This window comes from Mytilus galloprovincialis, chromosome 8 (assembly GCF_965363235.1).
Source record: "Mytilus galloprovincialis chromosome 8, xbMytGall1.hap1.1, whole genome shotgun sequence".
In the NCBI taxonomy this organism is placed as follows: Eukaryota; Metazoa; Mollusca; class Bivalvia; order Mytilida; family Mytilidae; genus Mytilus; species Mytilus galloprovincialis.
The window spans coordinates 7,717,697-7,732,955 of NC_134845.1; the positions used below are offsets into that span (position 1 = coordinate 7,717,697).

General features: G+C 32.8%; 1 protein-coding gene across 1 annotated transcript in view; it reads left to right on the forward strand.

Moving 5' to 3' along the window:
• The window catches only part of LOC143084976 (uncharacterized), a 170,965-nt gene that overhangs the window by 107,157 nt on the left and 48,549 nt on the right, over positions 1–15,259 (forward strand). The window contains exons 43-50 of the mRNA XM_076261084.1: positions 1,257–1,536; positions 2,600–2,713; positions 3,774–3,934; positions 4,528–4,590; positions 5,277–6,045; positions 6,563–6,669; positions 8,968–9,091; positions 14,354–14,551. Coding sequence (XP_076117199.1) covers positions 1,257–1,536; positions 2,600–2,713; positions 3,774–3,934; positions 4,528–4,590; positions 5,277–6,045; positions 6,563–6,669; positions 8,968–9,091; positions 14,354–14,551 — 1,816 coding nt within the window. The remainder of the gene's footprint in view (positions 1–1,256; positions 1,537–2,599; positions 2,714–3,773; positions 3,935–4,527; positions 4,591–5,276; positions 6,046–6,562; positions 6,670–8,967; positions 9,092–14,353; positions 14,552–15,259) is intronic.

Here is a 15,259-nt window from a genome sequence, read left to right on the forward strand (position 1 = left end):
TTGGATCTATCTCACTGTCATTACAATATTGTTATTATAACCTTTAAACTTATAAGTTATAAATAGTTGTTATGCCTTTTCAAAGCATTCTAATGCTGATGAAAAAACTAATTATACCTAGTTACAGAGCTGAATTTAATATAAAAAGCAAGTAATAAAATCACAGTGAATAAAATATGGGCGCTTCTAAGCAGCAACTGGAAACATGATCTCTCCATGCTCTCTTCACATGCAATTTCGACTAAATATTTCTGGAGGAATTTTGATCTTGTTATCAATGAAATAATTCTCTATTTACTTCAATTGTAAGATCAAATATCTCATTTCCATTTTACATAATTGAAAAAATAAAAGTGAAATCAGCCAATTGAATCAGTGATATAATCATTTTGATATTCTTTGTTGAACAGATGTAAACATATCCAGCCCTAGCATTCTGATATTGATGTATACATCATATATGTACTTTATAAAATGAACATTCTTTTTTTCAAATATATTGAATTGCAGATTGTTAATACTAGAAATAAATATCATTTTCTTACAGGCTCATGTTTAAGCTCTAGGCTTTAAACTCTGTTAATTATTATCATTAATTGGATTTTGATGAAATAAGCCTCTCTAAAAGGCTACAAGCAACCCTGAAGCATAGTCCTTTTGGAAAACATACAAAGAAAAAATAATGTATTCAATCCCTTATTTCTCCAGAAAAATGTTAAAAAGATGGTTACACATTTTGTTTTTTACCCAGTTCTTTGGAACTTCACAGAATGTCTGCAAATTAGTTTAGATTAGGACACTGCATAACCATTTATGAGTAATATTAAGACTTTTTCCCATCTTTCCATTCTATATTTCAATGTTCAGTATAAACTTTTCTTCAATGTTACAGAAACAGTATACATAATTGGGCCATTAAGTATATGATCCAATTTACATTCCATGTGCTAATTACTTTTGGATATTGTGGGTATATTGGTGTACCAATAATTTATCTCCATGAAATTGTACTATAGATATACATTTGTTATAGCCTCTATAAATGACAAGGGTAAAACTGAATTTAAGGTTAAATCACAGCTAATGTTTTCTGTCAAAATAATTCCTTATTCTCAGGAACCACCTCCCCTACTCCAGCCCCACCAACCCCTTATCACCAAATCCCCTCTGGAACACATGCCTGGTTGGCATAATTAATGTGATTGGTGAATATAATTGACATTTGATTAATTAAGATTTTGTTTTGTCTTTTTCAGGGTAGTAGTGGAGCCCTTGAGATGATAGACCCTGAATGGAAGAAAACTGCTTTATTTAGTTTCAGTTACTGTTATCAGTCCATAACTCGTCCAACTGTTCAGGAACAAACCATCACAAAACATTCCAGAAAACTACTGAAATGGCTGACATATCGTGACTCAAACCTACCTTTGTCCATCATCCTACTTCCCTCTCACCTAGATGGCACCACTCTCAAATATCCTAATGCCAAGACAATGTTCAGTGACATCAGCGTACATAGACTCTGCTTTTTCCAAGGTATTTAACTTCATTTTGCAGTAAAGAAATAAAACTGTTATAATCCCTATTAGTTCAATGAAAGTACTTCATAAATATTACAATGTAATAAATAATATAAGTATATTTTAATATTTTTATTTACATTTGAAAGAAATCATAAAGTATTTCTTTTTAGCTCACCTGGCCCAAAGGCCATCACTTGGCGTCCGGTGTCATCCTTCATTGTCGTCCGGCGTCTTTAACTTTTACAAAAATCTTCTCCTCTGTAACTACTGAGCTAAATTTAGCCAAACTTAGCCACAATCATCATTGGGGTATTTAGTTTAAAAAATTTGTCCGGTGACCAAGCCAACCAACCAATATGGTGGCCATGGCTAAGAATAGAACATAGGGGTAAAATGTAGATTTTGGCTTATAACTCTGAAACCAAAGCATTTAGAGCAAATCTGACATGGGGTTTAAATTGCTTATTAGGTCAAGATCTATCTGCCCTGAAATTTTCAGATGATTCGGACAATCTGTTGCTAGGTTGGTGCCCCTGAATTGGTAATTTTAAGGAAAATTTGCTGTTTTTGGTTATTATCTTGAATATTATTATAGATAGAGATAAACTGTAAACAGCAATAATGTTCAGCAAAGTAAAACCTACAAATAAGTCAAAATGACCAAAATGGTCAGTTGATCCCTTAAGAAGTTATTGCCCTTTATAGTCAATTTTTAACAATTTTTATTAAATTGGTAAATCTTGGTAAGTTTTTACAAAATATTTTCCACTGTACCTAAAGGGCCAATTTCATTATAGATAGAGAGAATTGTAAGTAGCAAGAATGTTCAGTAAAGTAAGATTTACAAACAAATCACCATCATCAAAACACAATTTTGTCATAAATTCATCTGTGTCATTTGTTTAATATGGGCATAGACCAAGGTGAGCGACACAGGCTCTTAAGAGCCTACAGTTTATTTATTGATTTCATGAATATGACAGATTTTTGATTTAAAAAAGTGAAACAACATATATAAGGGCAGTTTGTATGTATTTAATCTATTGGAAATATTTATGAAGACTTCTTTTATACAGATGGATATATAGATATGAAGAAGATGCCTATGGTCTTCCCATCCAAGATAAAGAAATATCCTGAGGTCAGGTCGACCTATGATGATATCAACATACATGCTATCACTATAAACGGTAATCTTGAAATATATCATATGGTAGCATTTTAGTGAAATACATTTTTCATAAAACATTCAAATTTCAAAATGTCTTATCCAGTTGTTAATGTTAAACTAATCAATTTATTGAACACTTACATTGTAAAATGAATACTTGTAGTAGCATCAAGACTCACACTGATGTACACACTTGCCAACAGGATGGGTAATTTTGATACAGAAAACACTGTCACTCCACCAGACAGACTATCCCATAACATTAAAACATCAATGGAATCCAAGTACCATCTTATAAAACAGAAAAGTCAGGAAATATTCATTCTGTCCAAGTGCATGTCTCTCGAAATCCGTAGTTCAGTGTTTGTCAGTCAAAGTTTTATCATCAGTGTATGTCTGTTAAATTCTGTATGTCAGTACTAGTGTATATGTCTGTCAAATTTTGTATGTTAGTATTAGTGTATGTCATGATCAGTACTAGTGTATGTCAGTATAAATCTGTATGTCAGTGTATATCAGTCAAAATTTGAAGATCAGTAAAAGTATCTAGTTAATTGTATGTCAATCAAATCTTTAAAAAAGAGGATGTGGTATGATTGCCAACAAGACAAATCTTCGCAAAAAGACTCATATCACATAGTCAACTATAAAGGCCCCAATATGACAAATCTAAAACAATTTCATAGGACAGTCTGTATGTTAGTGTATATTAGGCAAAATCTGTATGTCAGTCTATGTAATGTAGTAATTTAGATTTGGAAGACTCATTGCACAAACTTGCAATATGTTATTGAGGATAACACATTATCCATAATTATGATAATTGACAGTCATTATATGTTGATATTTTATGAAAAGATTTTTTAAGGCTTTAAATTGTTAAATGTAATGTTTGTCTTTTTTTTTTTTAAATTAATGTGACAGCATCTCAAGAAAGCACACATTTTTTTTTTTGAAGTTTTTTTGTGAATTGATGCAATGTAAATTTGGGACATTGTCCAATCAAAATGATCTTTACAAACAATTTCGCATGGGGAGGGTTCATATATTGATAAATCTATTGATATACCTTATTACAGATGGTAAAGAAGAGAAAACTTATCCATTAAAACAGCCACGAGAAGTTTGTTTACACATGATGGATTTACCTGGCTTTACTGTAAACCAGCCTGTGCCAGAGGACCTGAGTTATGCTTGTCTTTATCAAGCCTGGACCTATGTAGCTTTATTGACCCACAAGGTAGGTAAAGGGATGTGTCCCTGTAGAACCTAGTTATGCTTGTCTTTATCAAGCCTGGACCTATGTAGCTTTATTGACTCACAAGGTAGGTAAAGGGATGTGTTCCTGTAGACCCTAGTTATGCATGTCTTGATCAAGCCTGGACCTATGTAGCTTTATTGACTCACAAGGTAGAGGAAGGGGATGTGTCCTAGCTAGTAGACTTAAATATGCTTGTCTTTATCAAGCCTGGACCTATGTAGCTTTATTGACTCATAAGGTAGGTAAAGGGTGGTGTTATTTTGAACCCAAGTTATGCATAAAACCATGAACTACATAGCTTTATTGACTACTAGTCATGTATATGAAAATGTCTAGTTATATATGATTGAGTGGGACAAGGGTGGATCTAGCCATTTTAAAAACGGGGGACTTATCATCCCCTGGAATCACCACTATGGGACCATGTCTCTGGTGATAACAAGATAAAAATTAAGCTATCTAGCATACATATTCAATTGTTATTTTCTGATACATTTGACCATTGAGTTAAAAATCAATTTTAGCACAATGTTATTTTGACATCAATTTATGTATTCTGATCTGTATTTCAGTTGCTATTACCATCTTATACAAAAATATTTACTGGAGAACTGGGTAGTCTAGAGAGGAAACAGGTAAAATTAGGATGTTTATATTATACAATTGTTAAATATTGTTGACGTTATGCTAGTAAATGATTGAAATATTCAATCATGTTATTGTTCTAGAAATAAACATGCAACTCTGTGATAATTGTTTGAGAAAATTTTTTATAATATTTTTGTAGTTCTAATAAAACTGAGAATGGAAATGGGAAATGTGTCAAAGAGACAACAACCAGACCAAATAAAAAACAACAGCAGAAGGTCACCAACAGGTCTTCAATGTAGCGAGAAATTCCCGTACCCGGAGGCGTCCTTCAGCTGGCCCCTAAACAAATATATACTAGTCCAGTGATAACGAACGCCATACTAATTTCCATATTGTACACAAGAAACTCAAATTAAAATAATTCAAGACTAACAAAGGCCAGAGGCTCCTGACTTGGGACAGGCGCAAAAATGTGGAGGGGTTAAACATGTTTGTGAGATCTCAACCCTCCCCTATACCTCTAACCAATGTAGAAAAGTAAACGCATAACAATACGCACATTAAAATTCAGTTCAAGAGAAGTCCGAGTCTGATGTCAGAAACTAACTTTCACTACAGTTTTTAAAGTGTAAATTTGGATTGTAAACATAAGATTGAGAGGTTATTTTTCCATTACTGCTTTATGACTATTTTTTTAAAGCTACATGTAACTGAATGCATTTTATTCCAGATTGAGAGCTTGCTATTTCAGTTGATACAGCCCTACGCCTCCCTCTGTAGTTTATATTCTGCCCAGTATGGTGGACTCTCAAACCAAGAGAATCCCACTTACCTGTCAGAGAAAATACAGGACCTCTGTGATGACAAGAAACAACCCATTCCCATAGAGCTGTTAGGGAAAGGAATGATTGAGAACAACCATACATTTGTCAGATTTCCACCATTTTTAGCTTGTAAGGCCCACAGTCACAGTCGAGTGGATAGAAACATTGTTAGAATACCAGATATGTCACTAGAAAGCAAGTTTTATGAACCTTACTCAGAGAAGATGGATATTCTTATCGTCAATGGATCACCAATGAAATCTTTACCATTAAATTTGTTCAACATTTTTGAGAATTTACAAGTCCTGACGATTTTAAATGTTGATTTGATACAAACTCCAGAATTTCCCTCTGGTATATCTAGGTGTAATGATCTGGAAATAGTCTGTCTTAGTGGTTTGCCTGGAGTAAAGAAAATGCCAAAGGATATACTGAGGGCTCCAGCTTTATCTACATTTTATCTACACAATTGTCCAATCAGAAAGCTTGATATTGAATGGCCAGCAAGTACGACCTTGACATCATTAAGTTTAAAAGGTCTGCTGATTCAGGAAATCCCTAAAGAGATAGCAAAGTTGTCTGAACTTAATGAACTCAACTTAGATTGCAATCCAATTTTGACCTTACCAGATGAACTTGAACATTTAAAGAAGTTGAAGCATTTAAGTGCAAAAGGTAAACTTTAAAAAATTGTTAGTGTATATAGAGGTGCAACCATTGCTAACAACATTTTATAGAAGGAAAATGATCTTTTTGCAGTTCATAAAAAAAGAAAGATGAATTTGGCCACATATCTTAAAATCTTTATGGAAACTTATATTTTACCACTGAATCTCATACCTATGATATTTCTCTGCTCTTAGTAAGATTTTAAATGTTTTGAATACTGGGTAACTCTAAAAATACAGAGGATTTTTCAGGGGGCCTCTGTCCCCCTTTTTGGGGGAAAATTTGTTTGTTTATATAGGGAATCACTGAAGCTTGACTGGAGCTGGCCCCTTCTTATGCACTCAGTGGGCCACATCTTATAAAAATTTCTGGATCCGCCATTTATATATATAATATGAAAATTAAACTGACATCTTGAGGAGAGAAATATGGTTTACCTTTCAATACAATTGTAGAATCTGTATGTTACATTTGGATAGATATGTTATGATTTTAATGAAGTTATTTATTTTTATTATTTTAGGAATCCCCTGGATAGCCTTTGAGGGAAAATTTGATCAGATGCCAAAATCTATTTACGAAACTTGGCATGCTGAAAATCCATACATTATCAACTATCTGTCAGAAAAAGTGAGTCCACTCAGTTTAATTATCTCACATTCAAACATCTAATGTGCACAATCTGTACTTTAAGTCAGCTACTTTTAGAACATGTTACAAAGAAAAAGAGAAATACAATATTCCCAAATAAGACAGCAACTTAAGGGGTAACACACCTAAGGGATTTAACTTGTATAAATCAGATGAGAGCATTAATCAAATACTCTTAATGAGGAGAAATAAAGCTTTTCAAACATCAAAATTAGTGTTTGTCAAACTGCTATATAACTACCAAATTATTCCTGTAAATTGCACAGTTAGAATTTCTAGAAATTTTTTATTTTTTTGCAAACAAGTCAAAATTAATATTTTGTCAAAACAATACAAATATTAACAATAAATCCAAATTAATTTTTGGTTATGGTAAATTTGTGGATGTCAGGGCTTTTAAACAAATTTTATAGGTTATAAAACATAAAACTGGTCAGGTGTATCAAAATTACCTTTCTACTAACTCTATATATGGTATTTACAGCATTGTTTATTATGGTATTAATACAATAGGGAAATAATTATGGCCACACATTGAGGATGAGGGAGCCCTATAGTTTTAAATGTGTCCTTCTGTCAGTCTGTCTGTCTATTCACAACTCTTGTAAACACTAAAAGTCCAAAAAAAAGCATAGGTATCACAGTCGTCCATAATATGTAGAGATGCATATTTTATTTTGGAAGCATTCATCTTTTTTTAAAACAAGTTTTTACATCTTAAGCATTTTACAGCTTTTACATTAATGCTTGCAAGACAAATCTTTGTTTGACTTGCTTGCTTTGCTTGTATCAATGTTTGCTCAAGCATGGAAATTAAGATAGGCGGGGCTACAGCTTGTATACATCATACTATTGGACGTTATGTTTGAAGATAAGGACACTAAATTTAAAAACATCACAGGATGAAAAATATAAAGCGCAATCGTAGAAATGGAAGCCAGAAAAAATGTATTTGTGTTTTCTCGAAGATATGCATTTTTATCATCCAACTGAGAAGACTGTCTTCAAGTACTTTAGAAAAACAAAATAGCTATTCGAACACATCTACTCTGACTTTGTGATTCATTACATAGGTATTTCATTTGACCCATATATTTAATCTTTTAGTACTGTGTTATGTTATAAAGTCAATCTGTAGCTTTGCTATATAAAAATGATAGAATCTGAAGCGAGATGATGTATGAAATGTTCTTGCTTTGTACGTTTTTAAGACAAAATATTCATCTCAAACACACCCTAACATAAGAAGGTCCCACTCGATTTTCTCTTTTTGATACAATTGTTACCAATTTTTTGATTTTTTTTCTCCGAGTCACATAATGGAAGGACAGACACGGAAATAACTTAACTTATAGATTGATATGTTCTCCGTCCGTATTAATTTAAAAAAAAAAATAGAGGTTATGCATTTTCTTCAACCAACTTGATAGATAACTTTTTTTACAATAAAACACTTCGTATTTGAGAAGAAAATTGTTATTTTATTTGTTTCTATTCACTTTTAGAAAATTTCTTACTATAGTTAACATTACAGAAAGCATTTATCGCCTTCTCTATGAACAAAGAATAATCAGTTTGAAGGTTAACAAGCAAAAATTAATCCAAAGTGCACAATATTCAATAACAATAGACATCATAAATAAAAGGGACGAATTAAGTCATCCCCCCTTACTTAATTTATCCCTTTTATTAGGAAATCAAGTGCACCTTCTTATGTTAGGGTGTGTTTGAGATGAATATTTTGTCTTGAAAACGTAAAAAGCAAGAATATTTCATACATCATCTCGCTTCAGATTCTATCATTTTTATATAGCAAAACTACAGGTTGATTTCATAACATAAAAAAATCACAGTACTAAAAGATGAAATACCTATGTAATGAATCACAAAATCAGATTAGGTGTGTTCGAATAGCTTTTTTGTTTTACTAAAAGTACTTGACGAGTCTTTTCAGTTGGATGATAAAAAATGCATATCTTCGAGAAAACACAACTACATTTTTTTGGCTTCCATTTCTATGATTGCGTTTTATATTTGTCATCCTGTGATGTTTTAAAATTTAGTGTCCTTAACTTCAAACATAACGTCCAATAAGATTTAAGTATGATGTATACAAGCTGAAGCCCCTCCTATCTTAATTGTCATGCATGAGCAAACATTGATACAAGCAAAGCAAGCAAGACAAACAAAGATTTGTTTTGCTAGCATTAATGTAATAGCTGTAATAACAATTGGTCCTATTAACAGAATGTTTTATTAATATTACTCTTTTAATAGGAAGTGGAAGACTTGTTTGATAAGTTTGATGATAATAACAATAATATCTTAGATTCAACGGAGGTTGCTAAGCTCAATTTTGAGTTTCTAACTTCCATACCACGCATTGGAATCCAGAAATTGGGTAAGGTTTGTTGTGTACTAACTTGAGACCACTATCCACCATAGTTAAAATTATTAAGATATAAATAAAGGCAACAGTAGTATACCACTAATCAATAGTCATAAATCAATTAAGCAAAAAATGTATCTTGGACACATACCAAAACTGAGTGAAACCCATCAACTATAGGAGGATAAAATTGGTACAACAGAAACACTGAACTGCCACAAAAACAAATACCAACATGCAAAGAATCAGACTTTTAGATAACAACTGCCATACTACTGACTCAGTACTGGACATTTTAGAAAAAATGATGGGTTTATTTTTAGCTCACCTGGCCCGAAGGGCCAAGTGAGCTTTTCCCATCACTTTGCGTCCGGCGTCCGGCGTCCGTCGTCGTCCGTCGTCCGTCGTCGTCGTCCGTCGTCGTTAACTTTTACAAAAATCTTCTCCTCTGAAACTACTGGGCCAAATTAAACCAAACTTGGCCACAATCATCATTGGGGTATCTAGTTTAAAAAATGTGTGGCGTGACCCGGCCAACCAACCAAGATGGCCGCCATGGCTAAAAATAGAACATAGGGGTAAAATGCAGTTTTTGGCTTATAACTCAAAAACCAAAGCATTTAGAGCAAATCTGACATGGGGTAAAATTGTTTATCAGGTCAAGATCTATCTGCCCTGAAATTTTCAGATGAATCGGACAACCCGTTGTTGGGTTGCTGCCCATGAATTGATAATTTTAAGGAAATTTTGCTGTTTTTGGTTATTATCTTGAATATTATTATAGATAGAGATAAACTGTTGACAGCAATAATGTTCAGCAAAGTAAGATTTACAAATAAGTCAACGTGACCGAAATGGTCAGATGACCCCTTTAGGAGTTATTGCCCTTTTTAGTCCATTTTTAACCATTTTTCGTAAATCTTAGTAATCTTTTACAAAAATCTTCTCCTTTGAAACTACTGGGACAAATTAATCCAAACTTGGCCACAATCATCATTGGGGTATCTAGTTTAAAAAATGTGTGGCGTGACCCGGCCAACCAACCAAGATGGCCGCCATGGCTAAAAATAGAACATAGGGGTAAAATGCAGTTTTTGGCTTATAACTCAAAAACCAAAGCATTTAGAGCAAATCTGACATGGTTAAAATTGTTCATCAGGTCAAGATCTATCTGCCCTGAAATTTTCAGATGAATCGAACAACCCGTTGTTGGGTTGCTGCCCCTGAATTGATAATTTTAAGGAAATTTTGCTGTTTTTGGTTATTATCTTGAATATTATTATAGATAGAGATAAACTGTAAACAGCAATAATGTTCAGCAAAGTAAGATCTACAAATAAGTCAACATGACCAAAATGGTCAGTTGACCACTTTAGGAGTTATTGCCCTTTATAGTCAATTTTTAACCATTTTTCGTAAATCTTAGTAATCTTTTAGAAAAATCTTCTTCTCTGAAACTACTTGGCCAAATTTAACCAAACTTGGCCATAATCATCATTGGGATATCTAGTTAAAAAAATGTGTCCGGTGACCTGGCCAACCAACCAAGATGGCCGCCATGGCTAAAAATAGAACATAGGGGTAAAATGCAGTTTTTGGCTTATAACTCAAAAACCAAAGCATTTAGAGCAAATCTGACATGGGGGTAAAATTGTTAATCAGGTGAAGATCTATCTGCCCTGAAATTTTGAGATGAATCGGACATTCCGTTGTTGGGTTACTGCCCCTGAAATGGTAATTTTAAGGAAATTTTTCTGTTTTTGGTTATTATCTTGAATATTATTATAGATAGAGATAAACTGTAAACAGCAATAATGTTCAGCAAAGTAAGATCTACAAATAAGTCAACATGACCAAAATGGTCAGTTGACCACTTTAGGAGTTATTGCCTTTTGTAGTCAATTTTTAACCATTTTTCGTAAATATTAGTAATCTTTTAGAAAAATCTTCTCCTCTGAAACTACTGGGCCAAATTTAACCAAACTTAACCATGATTTGGGTATCTAGTTAAAAAAATGTGTCCGGTAACTCGGCCAACAAACCAAGATGGCCGCCATGGCTAAAAATTGAACATAGGGGTAAAATGCAGTTTTTGGCTTATAACTCAAAAACCAAACCATTAAGAGCAAATCTGACAGGCAGTAAAATTGATGATCAGGTCAAGATCTATCTACCCTGGAATTTTCAGATGAATCGGATAATCGGTTGTTAGGTTTCTGCCCCTGAATTGGTAATTTTGAGGAAATTTTGTTGTTTTTTTTGTTATCTTGAATATTATTATAGATAGAGATAAACTGTAAACAGCAATAATGTACAGCAAAGTAAGAACTAAAAATAAGTCACTATGACCAAAATAGTCAATTGACCCCCTAAGGAGTTATTGCCCTACATAGTCAATTTTTAACAATTTTCTTAAAATTTGAAGATTTTCAATAACATTTTCCACAGAAAGTACTGTTATAGATAGAGATAATTGTAAGCAGCAAGAATGTTTAGTAAAGTAAGATCTACAAACACATCATCATCACCAAAACACAATTTTGTCATGAATCCATCTGTGTCCATTGTTTAATATTCACATAAACCAAGGTGAGCGACACAGGCTCTTTAGAGCCTCTAGTTTTTATGGCTAGCCAAACCTCTCGCTTATATGGCAATGTTGAAAAACCTGGCTAATATGAAATTACGTGAATACTGGAATATAGTAAAAATAAATGCAAGAACACTCAGGACAGAGAATTACATATACATAATTAAATATTACATAAGCAATTTCAAGTTACTGTAGAGCCTTCAACAATGAATTAAAAGGCTGTAGAGCCTTCAACAATGAATTAAAAGGCTGTAACCAGAAAAGTGTGAAACAATTCTAACGAGAAAAACTAACAACATAATTTAACAGTTCAATGCATATGTAAAGAAACAAATATGACCAACCTGAACCAATGTATGAAAATATAGAATATCATTGAACCAGACCTGCAAAAGGTTTCATATGATCTCAGAAAATATCAAGGTTTGTGCTATGTTTTGGACAATTTTCCCCAACACAGTCATACTTGGTAAAAATAGTAACATGGAGAGCCATATTTGTAGAATACCATGTCATGAAACAGTTACAAACAAGGCAATTATGATGACCTACTGGCCTGACCGGTAAACAAGCACTGGACATCAATACATCTTTTTATACGACCGCAAAACTTGAAAAAATTTTCGTCGTATATTGCTATCACGTTGGCGTCGTTGGCGTCGTCGTCGTCATCCGAATACTTTTAGTTTTCGCACTCTAACTTTAGTAAAAGTGAATAGAAATCTATGAAATTTAACACAAGGTTTATGACCTCAAAAGGAAGGTTGGGATTGATTTTGGGAGTTTTGGTCCCAACATTTGAGGAATTAGGGGCCAAAAAGGGCCCAAATAAGCATTTTCTTGGTTTTCGCACTATAACTTTAGTTTAAGTTAATAGAAATCTATGAAATGTTGACACAAGGTTTATGACCACAAAAGAAAGGATGGGATTGATTTTGGGAGTTTTGGTTCCAACAGTTTAGGAATTAGGGGCCAAAAAAGGGCCCAAATAAGCATTATTCTTGGTTTTCGCTCAATAACTTTAGTTTAAGTAAATAGAAATCTATGAAATCTAAACACAATGTTAATGACCACAAAAGGAAAGTTGGTATTGATTTTGGGAGTTTAGGTCCCAACAGTTTAGGAATTAGGAGCCAAAAAGGGACCCAAATAAGCATTTTTCTTGGTTTTCGCACCATAACTTTAGTATTTATAAATAGAAATCTATGAAATTTAAACATAAGGTTTATGACCATAAAAGGAAGGTTGGTATTGATTTTGGGAGTTGTGGTCCTAACAGTTTAGGAATAAAGGGCCCAAAGGGTCCAAAATTAAACTTTGTTTGATTTCATCAAAAATTGAATAATTGGGGTTCTTTGATATGCCGAATCTAACTGTGTATGTAAATTCTTAATTTTTGGTCCCGTTTTCAAATTGGTCTACATTAAGGTCCAAAGGGTCCAAAATTAAACTTAGTTTGATTTTAACAAAAATTGAATCCTTGTGGTTCTTTGATATGCTGAATCTAAAAATGTACTTAGATTTTTTATTATTGGCCCAGTTTTCAAGTTTGCCCAAATCAGGGTCCAAATTAAACTTGGTTTGATTTCATTAAAAATTGAATAATTGGGGTTCTTTGATATGCCAAATCTAACTGTATATGTAGATTCTTCATTTTTGGTCCCTTTTTAAAATTGGTCTACATTAAAGTCCAAAGGGTCCAAAATTAAACTAAGTTTGATTTTAACAAAAATTGAATTCTTGGGCCTCTTTGATATGCTGAATCTAAACATGTACTTAGATTTTTGATTATGGGCCCAGTTTTCAAGTTGGTCCAAATCAGGATCCAAAATTATTATATTAAGTATTGTGCAATAGCAAGAAATTTTCAATTGCACAGTTATAAATTCAGCAATAGCAAGAAATCTTCAATTGCACAGTATTGTGCAATAGCAAATATTTTCAATTGCACAGTATTGCACAATAGCAAGAAATATATAATTGCACAATATTGTGCAATAGCAAGAAATTCCAATTGGATTTCAATTGGAGTTATCTTTCTTTGTCCAGAATAGTAGTTGAATCAACTTAAATCATTGTTTTATACAATATACAATGTATATTCACTTTTACTACCAACTGATAGATTAAAACAATCTTTACCATTCAGTCATTGTCAGTGATAACAAGCACTTTTTTACATTTTAATATTTTATGATGTATTTAAATGAGTAGTTATTGTTGCAAACTTCATTAGAAATTTGAATTGAGATCAGTTTTGAAATAAGGGAAAGGGGGATGTGAAGAAAAAAATTGGGGGGGTAAATTTTTTTCATTTCAGATTTCATAATTAAAAAGAAAATTTCTTCAAACATTTTTTTGAGAGGATTAATATTCAACAGCATAGTGAATTGCTCAAAGGCCAATTTTTTTTTTTAAGTTCATTAGACCACATTCATTCTGTGTCAGAAACCTATGCTGTGTCAACTATTTAATCACAATCCAAATTTAGAGCTGAATCCAGCTTGAATGTTGTGTCCATACTTGCCCCAACCGTTTAGGGTTCAACCTCTGCGGTCGTATAAAGCTGCGCCCTGTGGAGCATCTGGTTGAAATTGTTTTTTGTGATTTTATTTTATAGCTTAAGACTTGAGATATAGAACCTGACTTTTGATCCTGATGTATTAATACTTTTACTTTAGGTGACTCTCAATATGGAGGAGTTCCTCCAGTGATATTCAAACTGAAGGGATTAGAGAGTTTGGACCTGTCTTATACTGCAATCAACTGTATCCCTGACTTTGCCAGTGAACTATTCACCTTACAAACTCTCAACTTAGAACATTGTCCTTTCTTAGAAAGTGTATCTGGAAATGTTGGACTACTGCCAAACCTTAGAAGTAAGATTAATTAATCAAAATATTTTAGAAATTACTAATACAAGTATTTTTGTAAAATGTATAACCATTATACTCTGCGAACAGGAAAGTAGTAATTATTTAAGGTCAAGGAACAGTAAATGGGCTATGTCACAGATTTTGCTAAAAAAATGCATACAGCCTTGGCTTGTTGAACTACAACTGAAAATCGAAAAAATAATACATTTATCTCTTTTATTATCTGAAAAATTGCAGATTGATTTCTTATAATATGGGTGAATATTTGTATAGAAAGCACATAAAATCGGCGAAAAACCTTCTTAAATTTGTCTTAAAATCGCCAAATCTCTAATTCTACTCCATAGATTTTTCTTAAAAAACTATATATTGTTGACACATAATTTTCTGTTTTAATGATATAAAATAATCATAGGGTCACCGACTTCTTTTTTGTCTATTTAAGGAATAACAGTACTGTAGTTGAAGAGTTGCCACCGTCAATTGTAGATTTGACGGTCGAAAATGCAGTTTTACTGGCGACGCGTAGCGGAGACAGTAAAACGGAGATTTGCGACCGTCAAATCAAAATTGACGGTGGCAACTCTTCAACTACAGTACTGTTATTCCGAATTCTAATGCATAACTAAAAGAAAAAATACGATAAAACTTGAAAAAATGTCTAAATTTGTCAAATAAAAAAAAATCCGCGAAACTTCATGAATGATTTTG